Below are 21,551 nucleotides of genomic sequence, written 5' to 3' on the forward strand. Positions count from 1 at the left end.
CCATCACTCAAACGCTTCACACAGCGCTGAGCCACCTGGAGACCAGGAAGAGCTATGTGAGGATGCTCTTTGTGGACTTCAGCTCACCATTCAACACCATCATCCTGGACATTCTCCATGATAAACTCCTGCAGCTCCGTATCCCACTTCCCACCTGTAACTGGATCAAAAACTTCCTGTCAAGCCGCCCTTAGTTGGTGAGACTCGGACCCCAACACTCCTCCAAACTCTCACTCAGCACCGGATCCCCGCAAGGCTGCGTCCTAAGCCCTCTGCTGTTCGCCCTGTACACCCACAACTGCACTCCGACCCATCCAACCAACCGCATCATCAAATATGCGGACGACACCACCGTGGTTGGACTCATCCGTGGCGAGGACGAGACAGTGTACAGGGTGGAGGTAGAGAAACTGTCTCAATGGTGCTCAGGCAACAACCTGACCCTGAACGTCCATAAGACCAAAGAACTTATTATGGACTTCAGGAAGAACAGACAGGACCACACCCCCCTTCTCATAAATGGAGAACAGGTGGAAACTGTCACCACCTTCAGGTTCCTGGGCACCCACAACTCCTCCGACTGCTCCTGGACTTATAATGTCAGGGCCCTGGTGAAGAAGGCTCAGCAGAAGCTGCACTTGCTGCGGGTCCTCAAGAAGAACAGCCTGAACCGTAGGCTGCTGCTGGGCTTCTACCACTCCTCCGTGGAGAGTGTCCTGACCTACAGTCTAGGAGTGTGGTACGCTGGCTCCACAGCAGAGGATAGGAGGGCGGTGCAGAAGGTAATAAACACCGCCCAAAAAATCATCGACTGCCCTCTGCCCACTTTGGAACACATCTCCTCATCCCACTGCCTCAGGAGAACCAAGGCCATCACTGCTGACCCCACCCACCCTACCCACCCCCTGTTTGACCTGATGCCCTCGAGCAAGCGCTTGAACTCAATGAACTCCTGCACCAGCAGACTCACAAACAGTTTTTTTCCCCTGGGCCATCAGGACTGCCAACACCCACAAACACAACTAATGCACACACACAACTCTCTGGACCCCCCCATCAACAACCACCAAACTACCCCATCCTGGACTGCACCTTAATTTGTTCTCTGCACTTTAAATCTCCTTTTGCACCTCTCACTTTTTTATTCACTTGCATCTTGCACATTTTTTAATCTTTTTTTTCAATATTTTTACTGTTCTCAATTTACTTATTGTGTATTTTTATTTATTGTATCTTTTCTTGCATGTGCATTCTGTGGTGCATGGTGGCTCTGGTAGAGTGCTCATTTTAACTATTTTCACTGTACCCCCCCCCCCCCCCCCCCCGTACAGCAACAATAAAGGATTCTGCTTCTGATTCTGAAAAGGGTTGTTTTTTTTGGCCCTCGAGACCAAATAGCCGAGTTGAGGGTGAGGGTGGTCCCTATCAACTTGGGTTGGCCCAAGGTATGAGATAACAGGGAATCATAGTGAAAAAAGTAAGTAAAAAAACATCCTGAGGGGTGGACCTGGCTCCCAGCCTATTACATTTATCATTAGAGAATTACTTTTTTACTTTTATACTCAGGGGAACATTTGACAATTCTTTTTCCTCTGACCAGAGTGAAAAAAAAAAAAAAAAAAGCTTGGGAAGGTGTCAGAAAGGTCTTACTCCAGCTGCTCAATGGAATGTATTTTACACATGCATTCAGAAATAAAACAAGACAACTCATGATACTTGAAATGGCACAAACAGTTCAGAGAATCTCAAGGGCAGGAGAGGTAATCTGGATCCCCACATGCATTGGTATGGACAGAAATGTGCTCACAGACAAATATGTAAAATAGGCAACAAGGAAAAGACAGAGGAGTTTGAGTGTAAAATATATTAAAACTGAATTAAAGAGCATTATCAAATCCCAAATTGAAAGGAAATGGCAGGAAGAATGGAATAGAGGATATAAAGGCAGACATTTCTACAGATTTCAAAGGAAATTGGGATATGTAAGGGAAGCTCATCGATATTAAAAGCAAAAGGACATAATATTTAGTGACACCGGGCTGAAAAGCAATTTGCTCACACTGAAATAATTTGCAGTAGGTGAATGTGAGCTTGGGATAATGATGAAACAGTTGAAGATATTTTCTTCATTTTTTTCTGGGAGTATCATGGCTGGATTCCCTGCACTGGAATAAAAGTGTTAAATATAATCGGAATCTTGTAGAGAAGCTTAGGTTATTTGAGGTCGAGGGCAATAGTCAAGTTTTTGAAAATGACCGGACTCGTTTGAATAATTCCTGGTAGTGCCGTTCTCACCACACTCCATTACAGAAAGTGGCGGTAATGCTCCTAAACGCTGTTTGCTAAGCGATCTGAACCATAGAAGAAGAAGAAGAACACAAAGAAGAAGAAGAAGAAGAAGAAGAAGAAGAAGAAGAGGCAACAACGTAGTCTTGACAACTTCCGGGAAAACAACGTGAGACTTGACCACATGTCTTTAGTGAAACTTTACGTGCTTATTCCCCGATTAAATGTAGTTAACACAGCACCACTATAGACTTTAAATGTCAAGTCGGATTTTATTCTTGTTTGTATGAGAGATTTGGACTAGCCGGTTTAGCAACAGTATTAGCATCATCCGGCGTCATCCTGTTCCTCGACAACTCAGTGCGAGTGCCCTCTTGGTCGACTTTATTCTCATATTAAAAGTTCTTTAGCCGATGTTCAAACCACACAGCACTAACCTTCGTTATCCTGATCAAGACGGACAAATATATCTGTAACGTCACCTACCTCAAGTAATGTGTGTTTGTTGCGACCGTGTGTTCCACTAAACTGTTGCCATATATTTTGTGTTGATGTATGTTTTAGGTGTTCGCCATGGGACATACCAGCCTAGATAAAATCATTGCACTACAAAAAAACCCTGCCAATATCAGAAACCTGTGTATTCTGGCACATGTTGACCATGGTAAGTCCTAAATTTCAATTTTACATACATTTATGTTTGTCTCTGTCTTTATTGACAGTGTATCCCTGCTAATAAAGCATTAGTAAACAGTACATCTTTTAAAGCAAGCCACTGTCATCATACCGTGTCATTGGATATGAGATTTTCTGTCCTGGAGTTTTCTATTATGTAATTTGTGATAGCGTTGTCAAACATAATGAAAAGGCGTCACAGTGGTGCAATGGTTAGCACTGTCGCCTCTCAGCAAGAAGGTTTCATGTTTGCGTGTTCTCCCTGTACCTGCGTGGGTTCTGTCCGGGTACTCTTGCTTCCTCCCACAGTCCAAAGACATGAAAGTGCGGACGAGATTAATCCAGACTCTAAATTGACCGTAGGTGTGGCTGTGATTGTGAATGGTGTCTGTCTCTATGTGTTGGCCCTGTGATGGGCTGGTGACCTGTCCAGGGTGAACCCCACCTCTCGCCCAAAGGCTGCTGGGATAGGCTCCAGCCCCCCGTGGAGTTTTTCCGCAGTCGATGTGAGGGTCTAAGGGCAGAGGATGTTGTCATGATGCCATGTGAAGCTCTTTGAGTGTTTGTGAAAACAGGCTACACAAATAAAATTGCCTTGCCTTGCCCCGTGACCCTTAACAGGATAAGCAGTAGAAAGTGGATGGATGGAGATTTATAAAAGCAATAGGCTATTTCTTAGATGGATCTAAATTACTGTTACCATTAGTCTGCTGTCATTCGTTTCTAATGGATATTTTGTTTGAACACTCGGGCAAGACAACTCAATTTGCTTCATTTTGAGATTTGGTGCAGCAGAAGACAGGAATGTGTACTATTAAATAAATTATATTTATTTTAAATATTGAACAATATTTTGAAACTTAGTTTGTTTCAATATTCTACAAATAATAGAACATTTAATAACATCTACAAATGATCAAGGTAAAAAAGGAAATACATATGCATTTTTTTTCCCTAAACAGTCCAAAACCCGTGCACAGTAAGTGCATTTAATGATTTGTCTGGTTATTACTTTGTCATGTTATTATAGATATCAGTACAAATGTGTGACTCGAATAATACAGATGTATGTGTCTTTCTAGGTAAAACTACTCTGGCTGACTGCTTAATGGCAAGTAATGGTATCATATCAAGTCACCTTGCTGGTAAAGTACGTGACACTTATTTAATGTCTAGGTAATTGGACTTGCTTAATCATTTCATCATATGATATTGTATTTTTTTTTTCATTATTTGGGATTTGTTAATTCATCAGTTGCGGTATCTGGATAGCAGGGAGGATGAACAGATTAGAGGAATTACCATGAAATCCAGTGCGATCTCTCTTCACCACAAAGATGGTAAGTTCACTTTCACTTAAAGATGTACAAAGTTCACATCAGCATTTGATGTCATTAGATGTTTTCTTCCCAGTCTAATGCTCTAGATTCACAGAAGCTCTCTAAGAGTACCCAGTCATAAACTCTGGGTACAATGAATCTGTGGCTTGTGTTACATCACTACAATTGCACTATAATAAATCTTTTTATTTTGTGTGTGCTTGCTGCACGTAAAGTAAATGGTGTACATTTGATGGGGACATTGCACTGCAAACACGACCATTTGGCAGTCGTCTTTTTCTTAGCACTGCCAGTAATCGAATTGATTAATTCATCCATATTAATCACATATACCAATTTTGGCTGAAACAATAATTGAAAGTATTAGACTGAAAACAGGAATAGTAAAATTATATCAATAAAATTTGTAATGTAGTTGTATGTGTAGTATGTGCCTTCATTGCAGGTTACTTTGACGAACCAGTATATACAGTCTGAATATGTTTCTCAAAAATTGACCAAATATGTGAATATTTTATAGCATATTGATGATGATGCAGCATAGACCCGGTGTATTAAAACATATTTTTATTTTTTGTCCCCTCAGGAGATCAGGAATACTTAATAAATCTGATTGACTCTCCTGGCCACGTTGACTTCTCCTCAGAAGTTTCCACTGCTGTCAGGCTGTGCGATGGTGCCATTGTTGTTGTTGATGCTGTGGAGGGAGTTTGTCCACAGGTAAATATGAACAGAATTAGATTGTATTTGCGGAGGTAGACGATGAGCTGGGCCGCACTTGTACAGTGCAGTATATGAAATGTCAGGGTTATGTTTATCAATTGCACGTGCTGTTTGGAGGGAATTATGTGTGTGGGTCAGTGTAGTGCAGGAGAAAAAAAATGTTTGTGATAGAAAAGAGTGGATGTGTTGATCGACATGATATGTGCCAAGTAAATGTGTTTCAACCCTTTACAGTTTGAGCAAACACATATGCTGCTAATATTAAATAAAACTGTAACATATAAAAACGTTGATGGAATTTTCTCAAACTTTGCACAGCAGTACAAAGTCTCTCAGAATTTAATATAAACATTAATGCATTCAAGTGAGGATTAGTAATACTTCAGTAACTCTGAAAAGGGCTTAAGAGCCAAATATTATTCTACAGCATGCCTGAAGTGACAGTCGTGCTTGTGCAGTCATGTGTAGGACAGTAATGCTTTTACTTATGACTATTCTTAGCACAAATATTCAATCTCGATGTACTGACCTAGTCTTTTTGGACTATTGGTGGTGCTTATCTATTAGCCACATACTTCACCATGCGATACGCTGCATACTAGCATGAGCAGCATGTACAAATCATATTTTGGCTAGGAAAGAGAAAGGGAAAATATCTCAAGATAGAAAGTCTCTACTACCCTATATTGAAATCCGTCCAAAAATGATTGAGAAATGGATAAAAAAAACAACAACATAAAAGTGCGTCACAGCCAAATAGATGAAAATGGAGGTTTACAAATTGCTCTTGAGAAAAATGAAATGTAACATATGACTTTTTTTTGGATTTGTGTTTGGCTAGACTCAGGCTGTTCTCCGGCAAGCATGGCTGGAGAACATCAGGCCTGTTCTGGTGATCAATAAGATGGATCGACTCATCATGGAGCTGAGGCTCACCTCTCAGGAAGCCTACAGTCACCTGCAGAAGATCATGGAACAGGTGAGGAGTCACCTCTTGTCTGACAGGAACACTGTTCAACAACAGCAGTATCAGGCTCCTTTAAAAAAAAAAACCTGCATTTGCCTTCAGCCACCTTTCAATCTTTAAACATTCAGTCAGTTTTCAGAAATCAATTTTTGTGTTTTCTTTAACTTCAAGGTTACAGAGAATATTGGAGTTTTGTCAAGGTTTGGGAAGTGTCATAGCTGATAGAATTTCCATCCATCCATCCATCCATTTTCTACCGCTTATCCTGTTAAGGGTCAAGGGGGGCCTGGACCCTATCCCAGCTGCCTTCGGGCAAGAAGTTGGGTTCACTCTTGATGGGCCACCAGTATGGATAGACCAATATGGATTTTTTTTAGGGCTGATTCTGGTTCCTTTTTTTTTTTTTTTCCATCACCCTTAGCCGACGGCCGATTTTCTGGAGCCAATACTGCTTTCGCCCCCTCAATTTACATTAAAAAAAATGACAAAATGGTAACAAATATTACAGGTTAAGAAACATTTATTGAGTGCAGTTTAAATGAACTAAATAAAAAAAATGTAAACATGAATAAACTAACTATCACTATGAGCATCCCTGAAGTGGGCTCGCTGAAAGTTTGCCACTCTGGGTTTCATTCAGCAGCCATCTGTATAAAGAATCAATAAAAACACAGATTAGTATCAATCTTTTAGCATCATCTCACATTCATATCACACAATTTCATCACCCTTTCACTAATATCTACAACACAGCCTTGATGATGCTTTGCTGACATAAGCCCCTTTCACTGCACCAAAAACGTGGATGAACACAGGTGTTTGGGCACTCTGAAAGGGTCGCCTCAGCATTTCAACCCGCATCCACCTACCCTCCAAGCGACTTGAGTGTTCTGCGGCTCTGCTAGCCTGCAGTGTGAAAAAGGCACCCAGCGTTGTCTCAGGTTTCCCGCAATATGACCCGTTGACGTAGATCTACTGTAATGATGACGTTGTCAGCGTGATGATGTATGACAGAGAAAAACACAGGCACGCAGCCCTCACAGCGGGAGCTCAGACCCGCGTCTGCTGGAAGTTTGAATACACCGTAATGCAGAGCAAATGCGGGCACAAAAACTTGCATAGACACACGTGGTACAGTGTGAAAGGGTTAACATTGGACAGATATAATCTACTCATCGCAAAATGTCCTTTTGTCACACATTTAAATAATTAAAGAGAAAACTAAAAACTTGAAAAGTAGCTTTTCACCTGGAGTGCTTTATTTGTACAGTAATTTAACGCTGCCGTGGTTTCAATTTTTGGTACTGAGACAAAGAACAGGCATGAAAAAGACTTATCAACTTTCAAGAGAATAATTATTTAACCATGTACAAAACATTTATCTCGTTTAATCCCTCATCGATGTGGTGGCTGCTTCTCCCCTAGTAAGTGAGATGCCACACCCCCCAAAAACACACACACATTTGAACTGACGCTGACTGAAAAACTCCACCACTGCTGTATTGATAATGACAGCAAACGGCTCTGAACACATTTTCACTGAACATTGACAAAATTCGTACTATCTAAGAAAATGTTTCTCCCATCTTAAAAGTTATTGTAGTGCGCTTAAGACCTCTGATATCCCTGCAATGGCTGCTCCGCCCCTCTCTGGGGGAGAGAGGGAGCTTAGTGTGTATCAGTAAATGCATAAAATGCCAGAGAAAAATTAACATTGATGCGTGAGCTGGTGGCGGTGAGAAATGTTGAGGCCGCCACTAAATTATCTGTGAAGGAAAACCCTGAATGTTTGGCATGCTGTGACATGAACTGAAGAAACAAATTCATTACTTACTGTTCTCCTGGAGCAGCTTCTGGGACAATGCTGCTTTCACCACTCTACCAGTGGGGGAGGGGCATGGTCTGCATGTGGGCTGCAAGGACTTGCGGCCACACAGAATATGCACACTCCACATAGAAAGACCCCTGGTTGAGCCAGGGCTTGAAACCTGGATCCTTCTTGCTGTGAGGCCACCGTGCCACCCTCATAGAATTCACTGTAGTTATAGTTTAGATTACAATATTGACGTACAGTATTTCATATATTCATACATACTCACTGTAATTTATATACCCCACATTATATTTTCTAATGTTTTTAGATGATTATATATTGGGCGGGACGGTGGTGGTGTACAGTCCCTGTGTGGGTTCTCTGCGGCAGATAGATGGATAGATGGATAGATAAATAGATTGATGATGGATGGATGGATAGATAGATAGATGGATAGATAGATAGATAGATAGATAGATAGATACTTTATTAATCTCCAGGAGAAATTCACAATTACACACTCAAATGCCTGATACAGCTATCACAAACAGTCACAATTATTACAGATTGATCGTAATAATGGTACACTTCAGAATTAACAACAGCAAGTACCGCGGCTTCCTCCCACAGTCCAAAGACATGCAAGTGGGGTCTAAGCTAATTGGATACTCTGGATTGACTGTAGGTGTGAGTGTGAGTGTGAATGGTTGTCTGTCAAGAAGTGTTGGCTCTGCGATGGACTGGCGACCCACGACCCTTAACAGGATAAGCAGAAGAAAATGGATGGATGGGTGATTATAAATCATGCACTGTAATTTGTTTTTATAAATATGCAACATATAACTATGTAATAACATACAATAATACATTTAATAATGTTGTTTTAGACAATATTATAATGTACAATATGACTGAAGTACTATTTATATATCATAGATCAACTATTTCAAAAGTTTAAGAGCGGTAAATATAATAATATAAAATCAATAGTATATGTAGCCATAACATATACGTCATTATAACAGCAATAATGGGGATGTTGCTATTTAAAGAGTATTTTAAGATTTGAATATGATTTCGCTAATTGAAATGCTAATTTTTAGTTATTTGTTTATTACTCCGGGGTGGCACTGCTGCCTCACAGCAAGGAATTCCGGGTTTGAGTCCCGGCTCGGGCACGGGATCTTTCTGTGTGGAGTCTCCATGTTCTCCCTGTTCCTGTGTGGGTTCTCTCTGGTACTCCAGCTTCCTCCCACAGCCCAAAGACATCAAGAGGGGACGAGGCTGATTGATACTCTAAATTGACTGTAGGTGTGACTGTGAGTGTGAATGGTTGTCTGTCTCTATGTGTTGGCCCTGTGATGGACTGGTGACCTGTCCAGGGTGAACCCTGCCTCTCGCCTGAAAGCTTTTTGGATAGGCTCCACCCCCCTACAACCCTCAATAGGATAAGTGTAAGAAAATGGATGGATGGATGGATGGATGAATATTTATTATTCCATTACCCCTTTGATAGATCAAACAGATATTTTCATGGTGTGTTTAAAATGGCTGCCATGATGTAGTTTTTTTTTCAATTTGGAAAACAAGGAAAGACATAATTCAAATGAATTCAATGAACTTTATGTCCAAAGTTATTTTATTGGATGCTGCTGTAATGCCCAGTGTGTTGCCCATGGAATCCCTTCTAGTGTTGTGATTTTCTGACTGGAAGTCAAATGATTCCATTGCTTTCTTGACACAGTACTATTTACTGCAAACTCATTCTTGCCATGTTTCATGTATTTAAACTGCTTACTTGCCCTCTCCTCTTTAAATGGAAAACACTTGTCTCTCTACTTGATTTCTTTAGTCATCCTCTCATCAACTTTGCTTGGTGCCTGGGTCCATGCATAATATTAGCTATTAACTTTGCAAAAGAGTTTGGGTTCTTGTTCTCATGTTTTTAAGGATGGAGTTTGTTTTCTTTCCTATAGGTGAATGCTGTAACAGGAACTTTGTTCACCTCCAGAGTACTGGAGGAACGAGCAGAGAAAGAAAAGGAGGAGAAGGGGAGTGAATTACCAACAGAAGACCAGGTTTATGACTGGAGTGCAGGGCTTGAGGAAGCTGATGACTCCCATCTCTATTTCTCTCCTGACCAAGGAAATGTCGTGTTTGCCAGTGCCATCGATGGATGGGGCTTCAGGTGAGGCCAGTCCCCTCTTAAAGGAACTTTTAATGATCTTGTACTATTATTACATACAGTCAAATGGTGTGAGATTTATTTAAAACAAAAGTAGATTCTGTAAAACTATCAGTTGTAGGCAATTGTAAAGTGAATTGTGGCACTAGAGTATCAGTAGGAAAAAATCAAGAAAGGTGAGGGGCATCCACCATCTGTGTCGCTCCCATGCTTTGAAAATGATGCAAAGGCAGAAAAGTTTCCACAAAAATCTGTGTATTAAAATGCCTTCTCAGTTGATTTGTTGATGTGTCGAGTTTTTTTCCCTACATTTACAAAATAAGACTCGGTCCAGTGAGATGGACGTATAAGAATGTAAATATAGATATTGTGGAATTATGCAATTGCTTAAGTTCTATCACTTTGTTTGAATTTATATTTTAGAATGATTAATTGTATATTATTAATTAAAAATGTATTTATTGTTTCAAAATGTTACTGAGCCAATCAGAACTACTTTCTAACTGCTCTTCAACACCCAACACTGATGTAGCTGCTGATTGGTTCTTGTTTTTAAAAACAGTGGTTCTCAAAGCAGCAAGTTGTGATATTAACATCAGATGAATAAACACTACTGCAAGTGTGGGTATTGAAGGTATAGACCCATGAACAAAAAAAGAACAGGAACAGGAGCATGTAGTAGTGGAGCTTATTGGCAGAAAATATGTTTTTGTCCAATCGTCCAACTGGATCTGGCATGTCATGATGTCACATTTTGTTATGCTGATTGGCTGAAGGAGCTTGTCTGTCAAGACAAGTAATCCACTATATATTCAATGTAGATAAGAAGGGACAGAGAGGTAGCTGTGGTGGGCCTGGTGTTCTCTGGACCTACACAGTTGTGCCTCCTTGTGAATTAATCATTTACACACTGGTTGCACCTACACAAACATGTTTACTCTATTTTCTTTGATATCCCTCAAATGATAGAGTTGTTCGGTTTTGTTTTTTTGTACTATCATCATTGAACATCAACAATAAAGATCCATGCATGACTGTTGTCAGTGAACCTGCACAAAATTGAGTTAATCAAATATTTTGTTTGATTTTGTGTTTTGTAGCATCCAGCAGTTTGCCCACATCTACAGCAAGAGGATGGGTATTAAAGAAGAGGTACTACTCAAAACCCTGTGGGGAGACTTCTACCTCAATCCAAAAGCAAAGAAGATCATGAAAGGAGCCCAGGTAAGAGAAATCACAGATCTTACAGATTAGCCTGTGTTGTGTATACGCCTTTTTACATATTTACAAGAAAATTCCTGTCTGATCTATAACCCATATTCACATTCTTACATGAGAATCGACACAAAATCTAGTACAGTATTTAGGAGTCCAAAATCGTTCACAGTGCCAGCAGTATAGGTATGTATTGATTACTGTTTTATGTTAGTGTTTTTTGTAAGCTTTAAATGTGGGTTAAAGTGCTATTGTATTTCAGGAAAGTAAACCACATTAAAAAAACATAAATATTGATAAGGATAAATATTAAAGTTTATTCATTATACACACAATAATATCTATCTATCTATCTATCTGTCCAGTTAGGGCTGGCGATAGGGACTAAAAATAAAATCTCAGATTTTTTCATGAAAAATTCGATTCACGATTTTTTCCAATTTTTTTAAGAAAACAAGAAGTACAAAGGACAGAGAGAACTCAAAACAAGTTCTGCTTTTATTTTATCAAAAACTTAACTAACCACTGTATATATGGGTACCATATCTTTAGTGATGTGCAAAGTGACCACTTCACTGATTGCTCTCCATCATGCCCCTTTCTTATAAAACGTGGTCCCGTTCATCAATGATTCCACCACAGTAGGCTGTTTTTTTAGTGGGAGTTTGGTGGTGATAGCGGTCCTGTTCCCCTCATAAAGAGTGGCATTTCTCCCACTTGGCTGGATGCCTCTTTTGTAGATGCTGAAATGAGTTTGTTGTGCTGCTGTTTTTTGTTGCAATGGGCTTCAGACACACTTTACAGTGTGCAGTCACTTGTTCAACATTTGTCGCCACAAACCCAAACCAGGTCCAAACCACTGATGATACTACTCCTTTCTTAGAAACAAACTTCTCGCTCTTGTTAGCCATTTTACTGCTATATGTGCACAGGAAACAAGGGGGAGGGGTGAGGGGGAAAGTAAACTGGCGCCTGATTGGGGATTCACCGCTGTCGCTCAACAACCCAGGCACTGATTGGCGATATATTTGCGTGTGTGTGTGTGTATGTATGTATATATGTATGTATACATATTTGATCATGATTTGTGGTTACCGATAAGACTCAAGGATGGTATTGGTTCAGTCAGCCAAGATACGATACGATCTGAAATGATTCAGTGACTTGAAATCGACTGAGTAACTTTTTAGCCAAAAATTCTACCAGTGTGACTGTTAAATAAATACCTGGATACTGGACATTGCAGGTGAAGTTTCCTGGATTTTTGTTGTTTCTTGTAAGGGAATCATGCATAAATTAATTATGGATATAAACAGACAAGAAGTTCCCATAAATGCTTAACAGTCATTGGCTCTTTTGGCTTCACTCTGTGGTCCATCTCATCCCAAACCATCTCGATTGGGTTTAGGTCAGGTGAATTTGGAGGCCAGGTCATGTGACACAGCCCTCCATCACTCTCCTACTTATACCCCTTTCACACTGAAACACGTGTCAAAGCGGGTTTTTGTACCTGCGTTTGCTTGGCATTAACAAGCTTCCAGCAGACGCGGGTCTGAGCTCCCTCTGTGAGGGCTGTGTGTCTGTGTTTGTCTCTCTCGTGCGTCATTGCGCTGACAATTTCATCATTTCACATAAAAGTATGCCGGAGTGTCCCTTTAAGTTTCCAGAAATCTGCCGTCGGATCTCCTCTTCACCGTGGATGGTGAGCAGCTCACGGACTTCAAGATCTTGCCAGTGCGCTGCCATGATCGATAAAAAGATGTGCAAGATCGCTATACAAGTTGTTTATAAACACGGTCAGGCTTGCGCAGTTCATGTTAGGGTTCCCCTATTGGTGGGAGTTCCCAAGCACAGATTAATTCACGTAAGCTCATACACATGTAAATTGTTTGAAAAAAAAAGGAGTGAAATAGAGTCTTGGGGACATCAATAGGAAGACTGATCTTATGGCAGAGGACAAAACTTTATTTAATCTTTATTACCTTATCTGTAACTCCCTTTGATTTCCAGTACTTGTTTCCCTGTTTGCTGCAGGCCAAAGGCAAGAAGCCGCTGTTTGTACAGCTTGTGCTGGATAACATTTGGAGTTTATATGATGCAGTTGTCACTCGGAGGTGAGTATCACACTGCCTTTTAACGTATGCTTAGAATTTCTTCCTCCATTTGCTACCTGGAAATGGATATCATAATTGTTTGTATCTGTTTTGGGCACTATCTGGTGGGGAGAGCATTATCTTAGCAGTGTCTTTGCAGGATAGAAGTAATTGAATAAATATATATATGTATATATATATATATATATATATATGTACATATGTATGTGTGTGTGTGTGTGTACATTTTTAGGTATCTTGAATTTCTTTTTTTAATTACACAGTAAAATTGTTTACCCAGCAAAGGGTAAAGACCTAGACATGTTATGTTTTATGTTTCATTAGTGTACCCAAAAAAAATGTTCAAAGCCGTAAGGCAACAGGTAATTGTAGGTACCAATTTACTAAAGTATTATAAAGAGAAGTGCACAGAAGTTTACATTGGGCAGCAGCAGACCATCAGTATCTTTTTGAAATTGAGTTTGCATCTTGCTATTGCATCAAACTCTTTGCACCTGCATCAATTCCAGTGTCATGTTGAATGTTCATTGCAAGTTTACTTAGTCTTTCCAATCAGTACTGACACTGGATACAGAACACATTAACAGAATCTTCATTGGTGTGTCGTATTTGGGTGTTTGCAAACTTCCTGATAGATGCCATTCATTGATATTAAGCCTGCTGCTGCTAATTAGAAGCAGCAGACTCTCACTGCTAGCAACAGTTGCCTGAAAATATAAGAGGAATAAAATGGAGCTAATCAAGCTAATCATTGCTGTATGTGGCCACCCACAGAGAAAAGCATAGCTGATTGTGGCTCAGTGACTTGTGATAATGGTTCAGGAAAAAGCTGTAGCATGAGCCTCATTGCAAACTTGATAGAAAAGTGGTTTTTGTATTATTTTGTAAAATTTGAGTCATTTTTATGCCTCTCAGCAGGGTTATGTTTTTGGATTGGATCATTTGTCTATACATCCAAATTTCATTAATATGGTTTCTGTTACACCTTGAGGGACTTCCACTCAAATTTGGTACAAATGCTCACAACTTAACTTGACAATGGTCAATGTCACAGTTGACTCACAAAGTATGTTTTTTTTCCTCCCTGTGAACCCAATCTCAGGAATGCCTGAAAAACTTCTCCAAATTAGGCACAAAAGCACGCTTGGACATGTGGTACAATTATTTTGATTTTGTTGGTTAAAGGCCAAGATAATGTGGATTCACAAAACATTTTTGAACTAACTAGCATTTACATATTCTTATTTTGACAAAAAATAAATGATGAAGTGATACTGATGAAATCAATGAAGTGATAACATTTTGAATCAAGAAGGCCAGAGGTCATCTTTATTGTAACATCATCATCTACAGAGACACTTTTCTGGCTATTATTCAATGCAGTACATTATGACACAAAAGGAACTTTTGTTAAATTCCTGAAAAGTCTCCGGCTTATCATGAGTTTGGACCAACATGGACATAATGTTCAACTGGACTGGTAGGTGGTGGTATGCAATCACATGGCAATTATTCTTTTCTTTTTTCTTTTTTTTTTAATGGGCTGAAGTATCCTCCCCAAAAACTCTTTCAGTCAAGCACGAGTCTATGCTTTCTGCTCTCTCTGTAAAGACTTCTCTTTTTTTGTGACTAGAGACAAGGAGAAGGTGGCAAAGGTGGTGACATCACTGGGGGTGAAGGTGATTGCCAGGGATTCTCGTCATTCTGACCCCAAAGTCCTCCTGTCTGCCATATGCAGCCAGTGGTTACCTGTGTCTCAGGCTGTCCTTTGTATCCTTTATCTGTTATGATTGCAATTTTTCTGGGGTTGTTTGTCCATTTTTTGTTTTCTTTGACATTGATTCTAGCCATGGTGTGTGAGAAGCTACCTTCTCCATTAGACATAGCACCAGAGAGGGTGGAGAAACTGATGAGTGTGGGAACTCGTCGATTTGACACTTTACCTGATCAGACAAAGCAACTGAAAAGTGGTAGGTAATTACAAACTCACAGAGACACACAAACACTGTATTGTTGATTAATTAAATTGGACCTACACAACTCAGCTTGAGGTCATTTGCATCTTCTTATTGACTTATATGTTATTACCTCTTGTGAAACATTCATATCACATTTGAAATGAAAACAACAAAACTATGTTTGTCTACTCAAATGTAAACTATTTAAAGTGTGAATATCCATACACTGATATAATTAGGTTCTTGCACCCCACTTCCCTCTACCTATTTTGACACTTCACACTGCTTTTACTTCCCAGTGAGACACAGGAAAATGCTCATTTTTGGCACTCTCAAATTTTCTCAAGCATTTCTACAGTGTTCAAGCAATGAAAATGCTCCAGTCATCATATTTGTATCCAAGATGTTTGCTGTGGACACCAAGGCCTTGCCTCAGAATAGACCAAGGTACAACGATATGTGTGTATGTCTTGTTTGTCTGTATGGTATGTACTTTACATGCTAAGGATGCAGTAAAGGGCTCCTGCATGATTTTTTTCTGCCAATCTTGTACACTCACCCACAAAACTTTCACAATTCTGTAGTTTAACACAGCGTGTAGTTTAGCACACAGTCTTGATACGACCCTGCAGCCGCCCAATTTCATCCTGTAAAAAAAAAAAAAAAAAACACTCACTGATAATATGTTAAGTCCTCTGCTTTTATTAAAGCATCACTTATTCATGAACCACTGATACTAATAATGGTAATTGGAATGGGACTGCAGGTAGTTTGGAACCTCTTTTGGTGAAATTAGAGGAGAATGTCATTAATCTATGCTCATTTCATAGGGCCTCACACTCATCTTGTGGAAATATACAAATGTCAGCTTAAACCTGATCTCACATAAGTACCTAGTGTCAGACCCAAAACTTGACAGAGAGAATTTGGCATTATGCGCCACTGAATGAGCTTATTAATTCAGCAATTAAAGTTTCCACTTTTAACAAACTGTAAGCAAACTGAAAGTACTGCTTAATGAATGAATATGATAGACACAGTTTTTGGCATAACCAGAAGGCCAGCACAGGTTTTTGGGTGCTCGTGATATTAGTTTCTTGCTACGGCTTAAATCATATTTGTCAAACTTGTCCATACCTGAAAACTGTAGCAAAAACAACATATTTATCTATTTATATCTCTGTGACTGTCCATTATGTGATTGAGGATGTCCTTGTTCTCGGACAGCATTTTTGCTGTTTCCAGACAACAATCACATTTTTCAGCTAAACAGTACACTGTACACTACGCCCTTATTCAGGAACATCTCCAGGTGGCAGGTCAATGAACAGGGATGTCTCCTTGATACTCCATGCACCACCCTCCCATATTTCTGCTCTTCCTCAGAAGTTGGTGGAAAGTGATGATTTGACATTACATCCCTTAATGTTCATCTATTGAAGTGGGAATAGAGTTCAGGTTTTAGAAAAACGGAGGAGATTCCTGAAAATCATGAAACAGCTGTAATGTACAGTCATTAATCTCCCTATGTACATCTGGGAATGCCATCGTGTCACTGTGGGGAACAAGTAACACAAATTCATATATTATTATGGTCACAGATCGCCTGTAATGTTGAGCAACACGCTGTCTGGATTTAAACTGCTTTACAACCCCAAAAATCTGGTGTTACCAATGTGGCTGATCAGACACTGCCTTGTGTTTAGACCTTTGACCCAGGAGGAGATTGCTCAGCGCAGGGAGCTGGCTAGAAAGAGGCATGCTGAGAGGATGGCAACAGATCAAACAATAGCTGACAGCCACAAAGACCTCTCTATCAGTACACCACAGGGAGGAGGACTCAGCGAAGGTAGGCTTGATGCTCCTTTGAACTCTTCACTCACTGGCTCATCCTCTGGATGGCAGTACCAAAAAGGGTTAGTAAAGCCCTACTCACACAGGGCTAGTATTATATAAGGTGCTGAGGAAAACTTAATGATCAAAAGATATCTATTGTGTGACTGATCTTGTGTGAATCTGTGAAAAACTTATTTTCAACTTGACAATGTGGCAGGTGCCCCTGTACTTGTGTAAGCCTGGCCCATTACCTGCTTGATGTCCTTACGAGTGTCACATCCACAGTCAAAAGCTTATTTTGATGCAAGGTGCTGTTCAGCAGACCTATTCCTCACTGTTACAGGTAGCACATACCAAAACAATCAACTGCCGTACAGCATCAATTAATGTAGAAAAACTGCCAATTAATAGGTTTCGAAAACAATCTACAACACAAAGGACTTATTTTGTACATTCTCATTCTACAAATCTAAACAATATAACAGCTATTACGGTTATAATGATAACACAATGAACTGACACATTTATGAATGAAGTGGCTCTTATCACAAGGAAATATAATCTTACAAATTGCCTGAGGTCCCCAAATAATACTATTCCCATGCAAACAGTTCTCATGTCTTTTCTCCTTTGCCAGCTGAGATGGAGCCTCTGAAGATGAAAGATTTACAGCCAGAGGAGCAGAGAGAGACCTTCGTAGCATTTGCCAGGGTCTACAGCGGTGTGGTCAAGAAAGGACAAAGACTGTTTGTATTGGGACCAAAGTATGACCCTTTCCAAGGCCTCAGCATGGTAAACATATGGCTCAATAAACCTTTTGTCGTACCTGTTTCACGCCTTACTGTCTTCAAAGGGACATAATTGACTGTCAGTTACAGCTGTCGTTTGCAATTTTTGGACAGTATTTAACCAACAGCATTTTTATTTGTTTTTTTCCATTAAAAAAGTGAAACACCGTTCAGTTTTTACACAAACATAAAATGCCCTTCTCTGCCCTATACTTCATGTTTATTCAATGGACTGTGGTGTTACAGGAGTCCCCAGCCTGGAGTACATCAGTGGATAATTCACAAAATGTGACATGGACTTTTCAGTTGAAAACCCAAATGTTTCCCTGCCACTGATTTTCAGGAATACTCTCCTTATCTGTGTCATGTGTTAGAGGGCATTCTTGCATATATTTTGACACAATACTGCACATCAAGTTTCAAAAACAACCAAAACAGAAAGCTCCGAAAACAAGAAGTCACTATGGATGATATTGCAGTTCTCTAAGGAGCCAAGGGCACTTCACCAAGTCCACGTAGGAGTACCTCTGTCATGCAGAGGAGGCAGATGCGCTAGTTGTCAAGGGGTGCTTGCAGCCCTACCAGCCACCAGTTGTTTTTCAACTTAGACCTTATTTTCCTTACATCTTTATCTGAGTGGTGGAAATAACCATTTTTGAAATCACACAGTAAGGGCAGACCTACTGCGATGGTCTCAGAGCACGCTGTAATGCACCTTCAAATTACACCCACTCAAAGTCCATCGCCTCAGATGGATCTTACAATTGTTCAACAACACTTTGGCTTTGTTAACATCTTCCTTCCTCATACTTCCTTTCTTTATGTCTCCCAGCTGCCAGAGGGCTGCTGTGCATCTAACTGCATGCCTGCGGTGCCTCATCTGACCTGTTGTTCCATGGAAAAAATCTACCTGTTGATGGGTCGAGAGCTAGAGGAGTTGGAGGAGGTGCCCACTGGGAACATATTGGGTACAGTCTTTCACTTCTGCCCTAATGATCTGCAAAATTGAACATAATTTATTCCAAAAAACAGCTGTGCTATCCAATTAACACATAGTTTTTAACCACTGTAAAAAATGCTGAGCTAAACAGTGGAAATCTGATCAACCCACACCAGCAAGAACATGGATATCAGAGATCAATACTTGCGTCCCTCTGGAAAAGGTGATATACCCTGTCGATATAACATTGACATTTTTTGTTACAACAATAATAATAATAATAGTTATGACAATAACAATGGTAATACATTTTATTTATAAGCACCTTTCTTGGGACTCCAGGATACATTACAAAGATATCATTCAAAATACCTTCACAAAGGGTATAATATATGGCCATCATTTATAATTTACATTGAAAACCTACAAATAAGCCAGGTGGACTAAATAGCATTTTATAAGTAATTTCAGAGGGTCTTGCAGATGCCCTTTTGTGTTTTCTTTCATTTTCATTTGTGTTGTTTGATTGGACTGGAGCTCCTGGATCTTTGTATTTGGACATGGACTTGGTCTTGAATTTATTGATTGCTTATACACTTACATTAGCTTGCACAGTTGTTGTATCACTACACAGGGTAGAGATTTGCACAGATTTGTTTTCTATTTAATTTTGCTTTCATCAATCTTTTACCTGTCATGTCCTTTCATCTTTCATTTTATAGTTATCTTGTCTGATTTTTTGTGTGTTTTTTTTGTTCCTGGAAATTGTTTCGGATTGCTTGTCCTGTTAAGTTGAAATATAAATAATAATGTGCGTCCTGTGGGCACATTTTTTTTCTCTCTTTGCTCTTTCCAAGGCCCACAGGCATTGGTATTTCACCCTTGTCCTTTCACTGCCATATTTACAGCATGATTACAGAAAATGTGCTTCATTGGGATATTCAAGATGGAATGTTTTTTGCATACTTGTGTGAAGTGTATAACCCATAACTTCTCCCGTCCTTTCATAGGTATTGGAGGTTTGGAGAATTTTGTTTTGAAGTCAGCCACCCTGTCCACCTCTCCTGCCTGCCCGCCGTTCATTCCACTCAACTTTGAAGCCACGCCCATTGTACGAGTTGCCGTAGAACCTAAACACCCAAGTAGGTCTTTGGATAGGCAAACACAACTGCTGTTATGAGCCAAACAATAGTGAATCAAGACATGAATGAAGAACAATGAAGAGACATACAGATCATAATATGTTGGGAGAGAAGGGGTTAAATAGAAGTGAGTAAAAAAAATACACATTTGATTCAGTAACAAAGAGAGAGGGAAAAAAATACAGGTACTAAAGTAAGGGTCTAAATATCTTGGTTTGTTCATAGGTTATACTGAAAACAAGGGATAAAACATGAAATTATGTTTTAGGCAAAATATGTTACCTCCCTTATCAATTGGATCTTTTAGGAAAGAGCCATAATCCAATATTCTTCAGATTTTCTTCCTTGTTCTATGAATGTTAATGTAAATAAAATACTTATACATGCAGTTTGACTTTGGGTTTGTGCTTCAGGTGAAATGCCAAAGCTGGTGCATGGGATGCGTTTGTTGAACCAGGCAGACCCTTGTGTGGAAGTTCTGATCCAGGAAACAGGAGAGCATGTTCTGGTCACTGCTGGAGAGGTTCATCTTCAACGCTGCCTGGACGACCTCACACAACGGTGTGTGTGTGTGTGTGTGTGTGTGTGTGTGTGTGTGTGTGTGTGTGTGTGTGTGTGTGTGTGTGTGTGTGTGTGTGTGTGTGTGTGTGTGTGTGTGTGTGTGTGTGTGTGTGTGTGTGTGTGTGTTTTCATGCACACACGCTGAAAATGTCTCCAAACATATCACTCTGGGCTATTAGAAAGGAAATTCCAGTCCATTTTTTATAGAATATCTTTGTTGTGTATCTGAAACATCCATTCATCCATTTTCTACCACTTATCCTGTTAAGGGTCGCAGGGGGAATGGAGCCTGTCCCAGTTGACTTTGGGCGAGAGGTGGGGTTCACCTCTCAGGTCCATCTCAGGACCACCACACATAGACAGACAACCATTCACTCTCACAGCCACGCCTACGGTCAATTTAGAGTATCCGATTAACCTTGTCGGCTCTTGCATGTCTTTGGACTGTGGGAGGAAGCCGGAGTACCTGGAGAGAACCCATGCAGGCACAGGGAGAACATGGAGACTCCACACAGAAAGACCCTATGCTCAAGCAAGGGCTTGAACCCGGAACCTTCTTGCTGTGAGGCGACAGCGCGAACCACTGCACCACCGTGCAGCCTGTATCTGAAACATCCATATCTAAAACCTTTTTCCTAATATGTTTTCCTTTTATTCCATGTTCATTTGGCTCATGTGTATTGACTGTGTTTGTGGTTCTGTAGAGCCAGTGTATGACTGATCTCAGAGACAGAGAGACACCCCCATTCAGTTTCAAATTTCAGCTCTATTATTATCAGGCTTTTCATTATCATTACATATTGACTGCCACCTCTGTGGCTTCCTCCTTAGAAGATCAGCACAGGTTCATGAACAGTCAAATTAGCATTTTTAAAATGAAAACTTTTGCTCCGTATCAGTCTGACTACTGTGCTGTGACCATCCATGTCCGGGTAAGACCATAGGGTGAAACAGGTTTTATTATACAAAAACTTAATTCTAAAACCTGGAACCTTGGTTCCCTGGAAA

The 21,551-nt window shown here is 40.1% G+C and overlaps 1 protein-coding gene across 2 annotated transcripts in view; it reads left to right on the top strand.

Moving 5' to 3' along the window:
- The first annotated feature begins 2,327 nt into the window (after window positions 1-2,327).
- The window catches only part of efl1 (elongation factor like GTPase 1), a 32,462-nt gene continuing 13,238 nt past the window's right edge, over window positions 2,328-21,551 (top strand). Inside the window, exons 1-17 of one of the 2 annotated variants that reach the window (XM_086195831.1) lie at window positions 2,328-2,455; window positions 2,851-2,950; window positions 4,044-4,111; window positions 4,217-4,301; window positions 4,888-5,021; window positions 5,866-6,003; window positions 9,781-9,992; window positions 11,090-11,213; window positions 13,239-13,318; window positions 14,952-15,088; window positions 15,166-15,288; window positions 15,624-15,723; window positions 16,983-17,125; window positions 17,750-17,904; window positions 18,733-18,868; window positions 19,851-19,982; window positions 20,396-20,543. In XM_086195831.1, the coding sequence (XP_086051957.1) occupies window positions 2,860-2,950; window positions 4,044-4,111; window positions 4,217-4,301; window positions 4,888-5,021; window positions 5,866-6,003; window positions 9,781-9,992; window positions 11,090-11,213; window positions 13,239-13,318; window positions 14,952-15,088; window positions 15,166-15,288; window positions 15,624-15,723; window positions 16,983-17,125; window positions 17,750-17,904; window positions 18,733-18,868; window positions 19,851-19,982; window positions 20,396-20,543 (2,006 nt within the window). In that variant the 5' untranslated portion in view covers window positions 2,328-2,455; window positions 2,851-2,859. The other variant, XM_086195832.1, reaches the window with a different exon arrangement.

This window comes from Aulostomus chinensis, chromosome 23 (assembly GCF_037954235.1).
Source record: "Aulostomus chinensis isolate RoL2024-O1b breed Wild chromosome 23, RoL_Achi_v1.0, whole genome shotgun sequence".
NCBI classification, from domain to species: domain Eukaryota; kingdom Metazoa; phylum Chordata; class Actinopteri; order Syngnathiformes; family Aulostomidae; genus Aulostomus; species Aulostomus chinensis.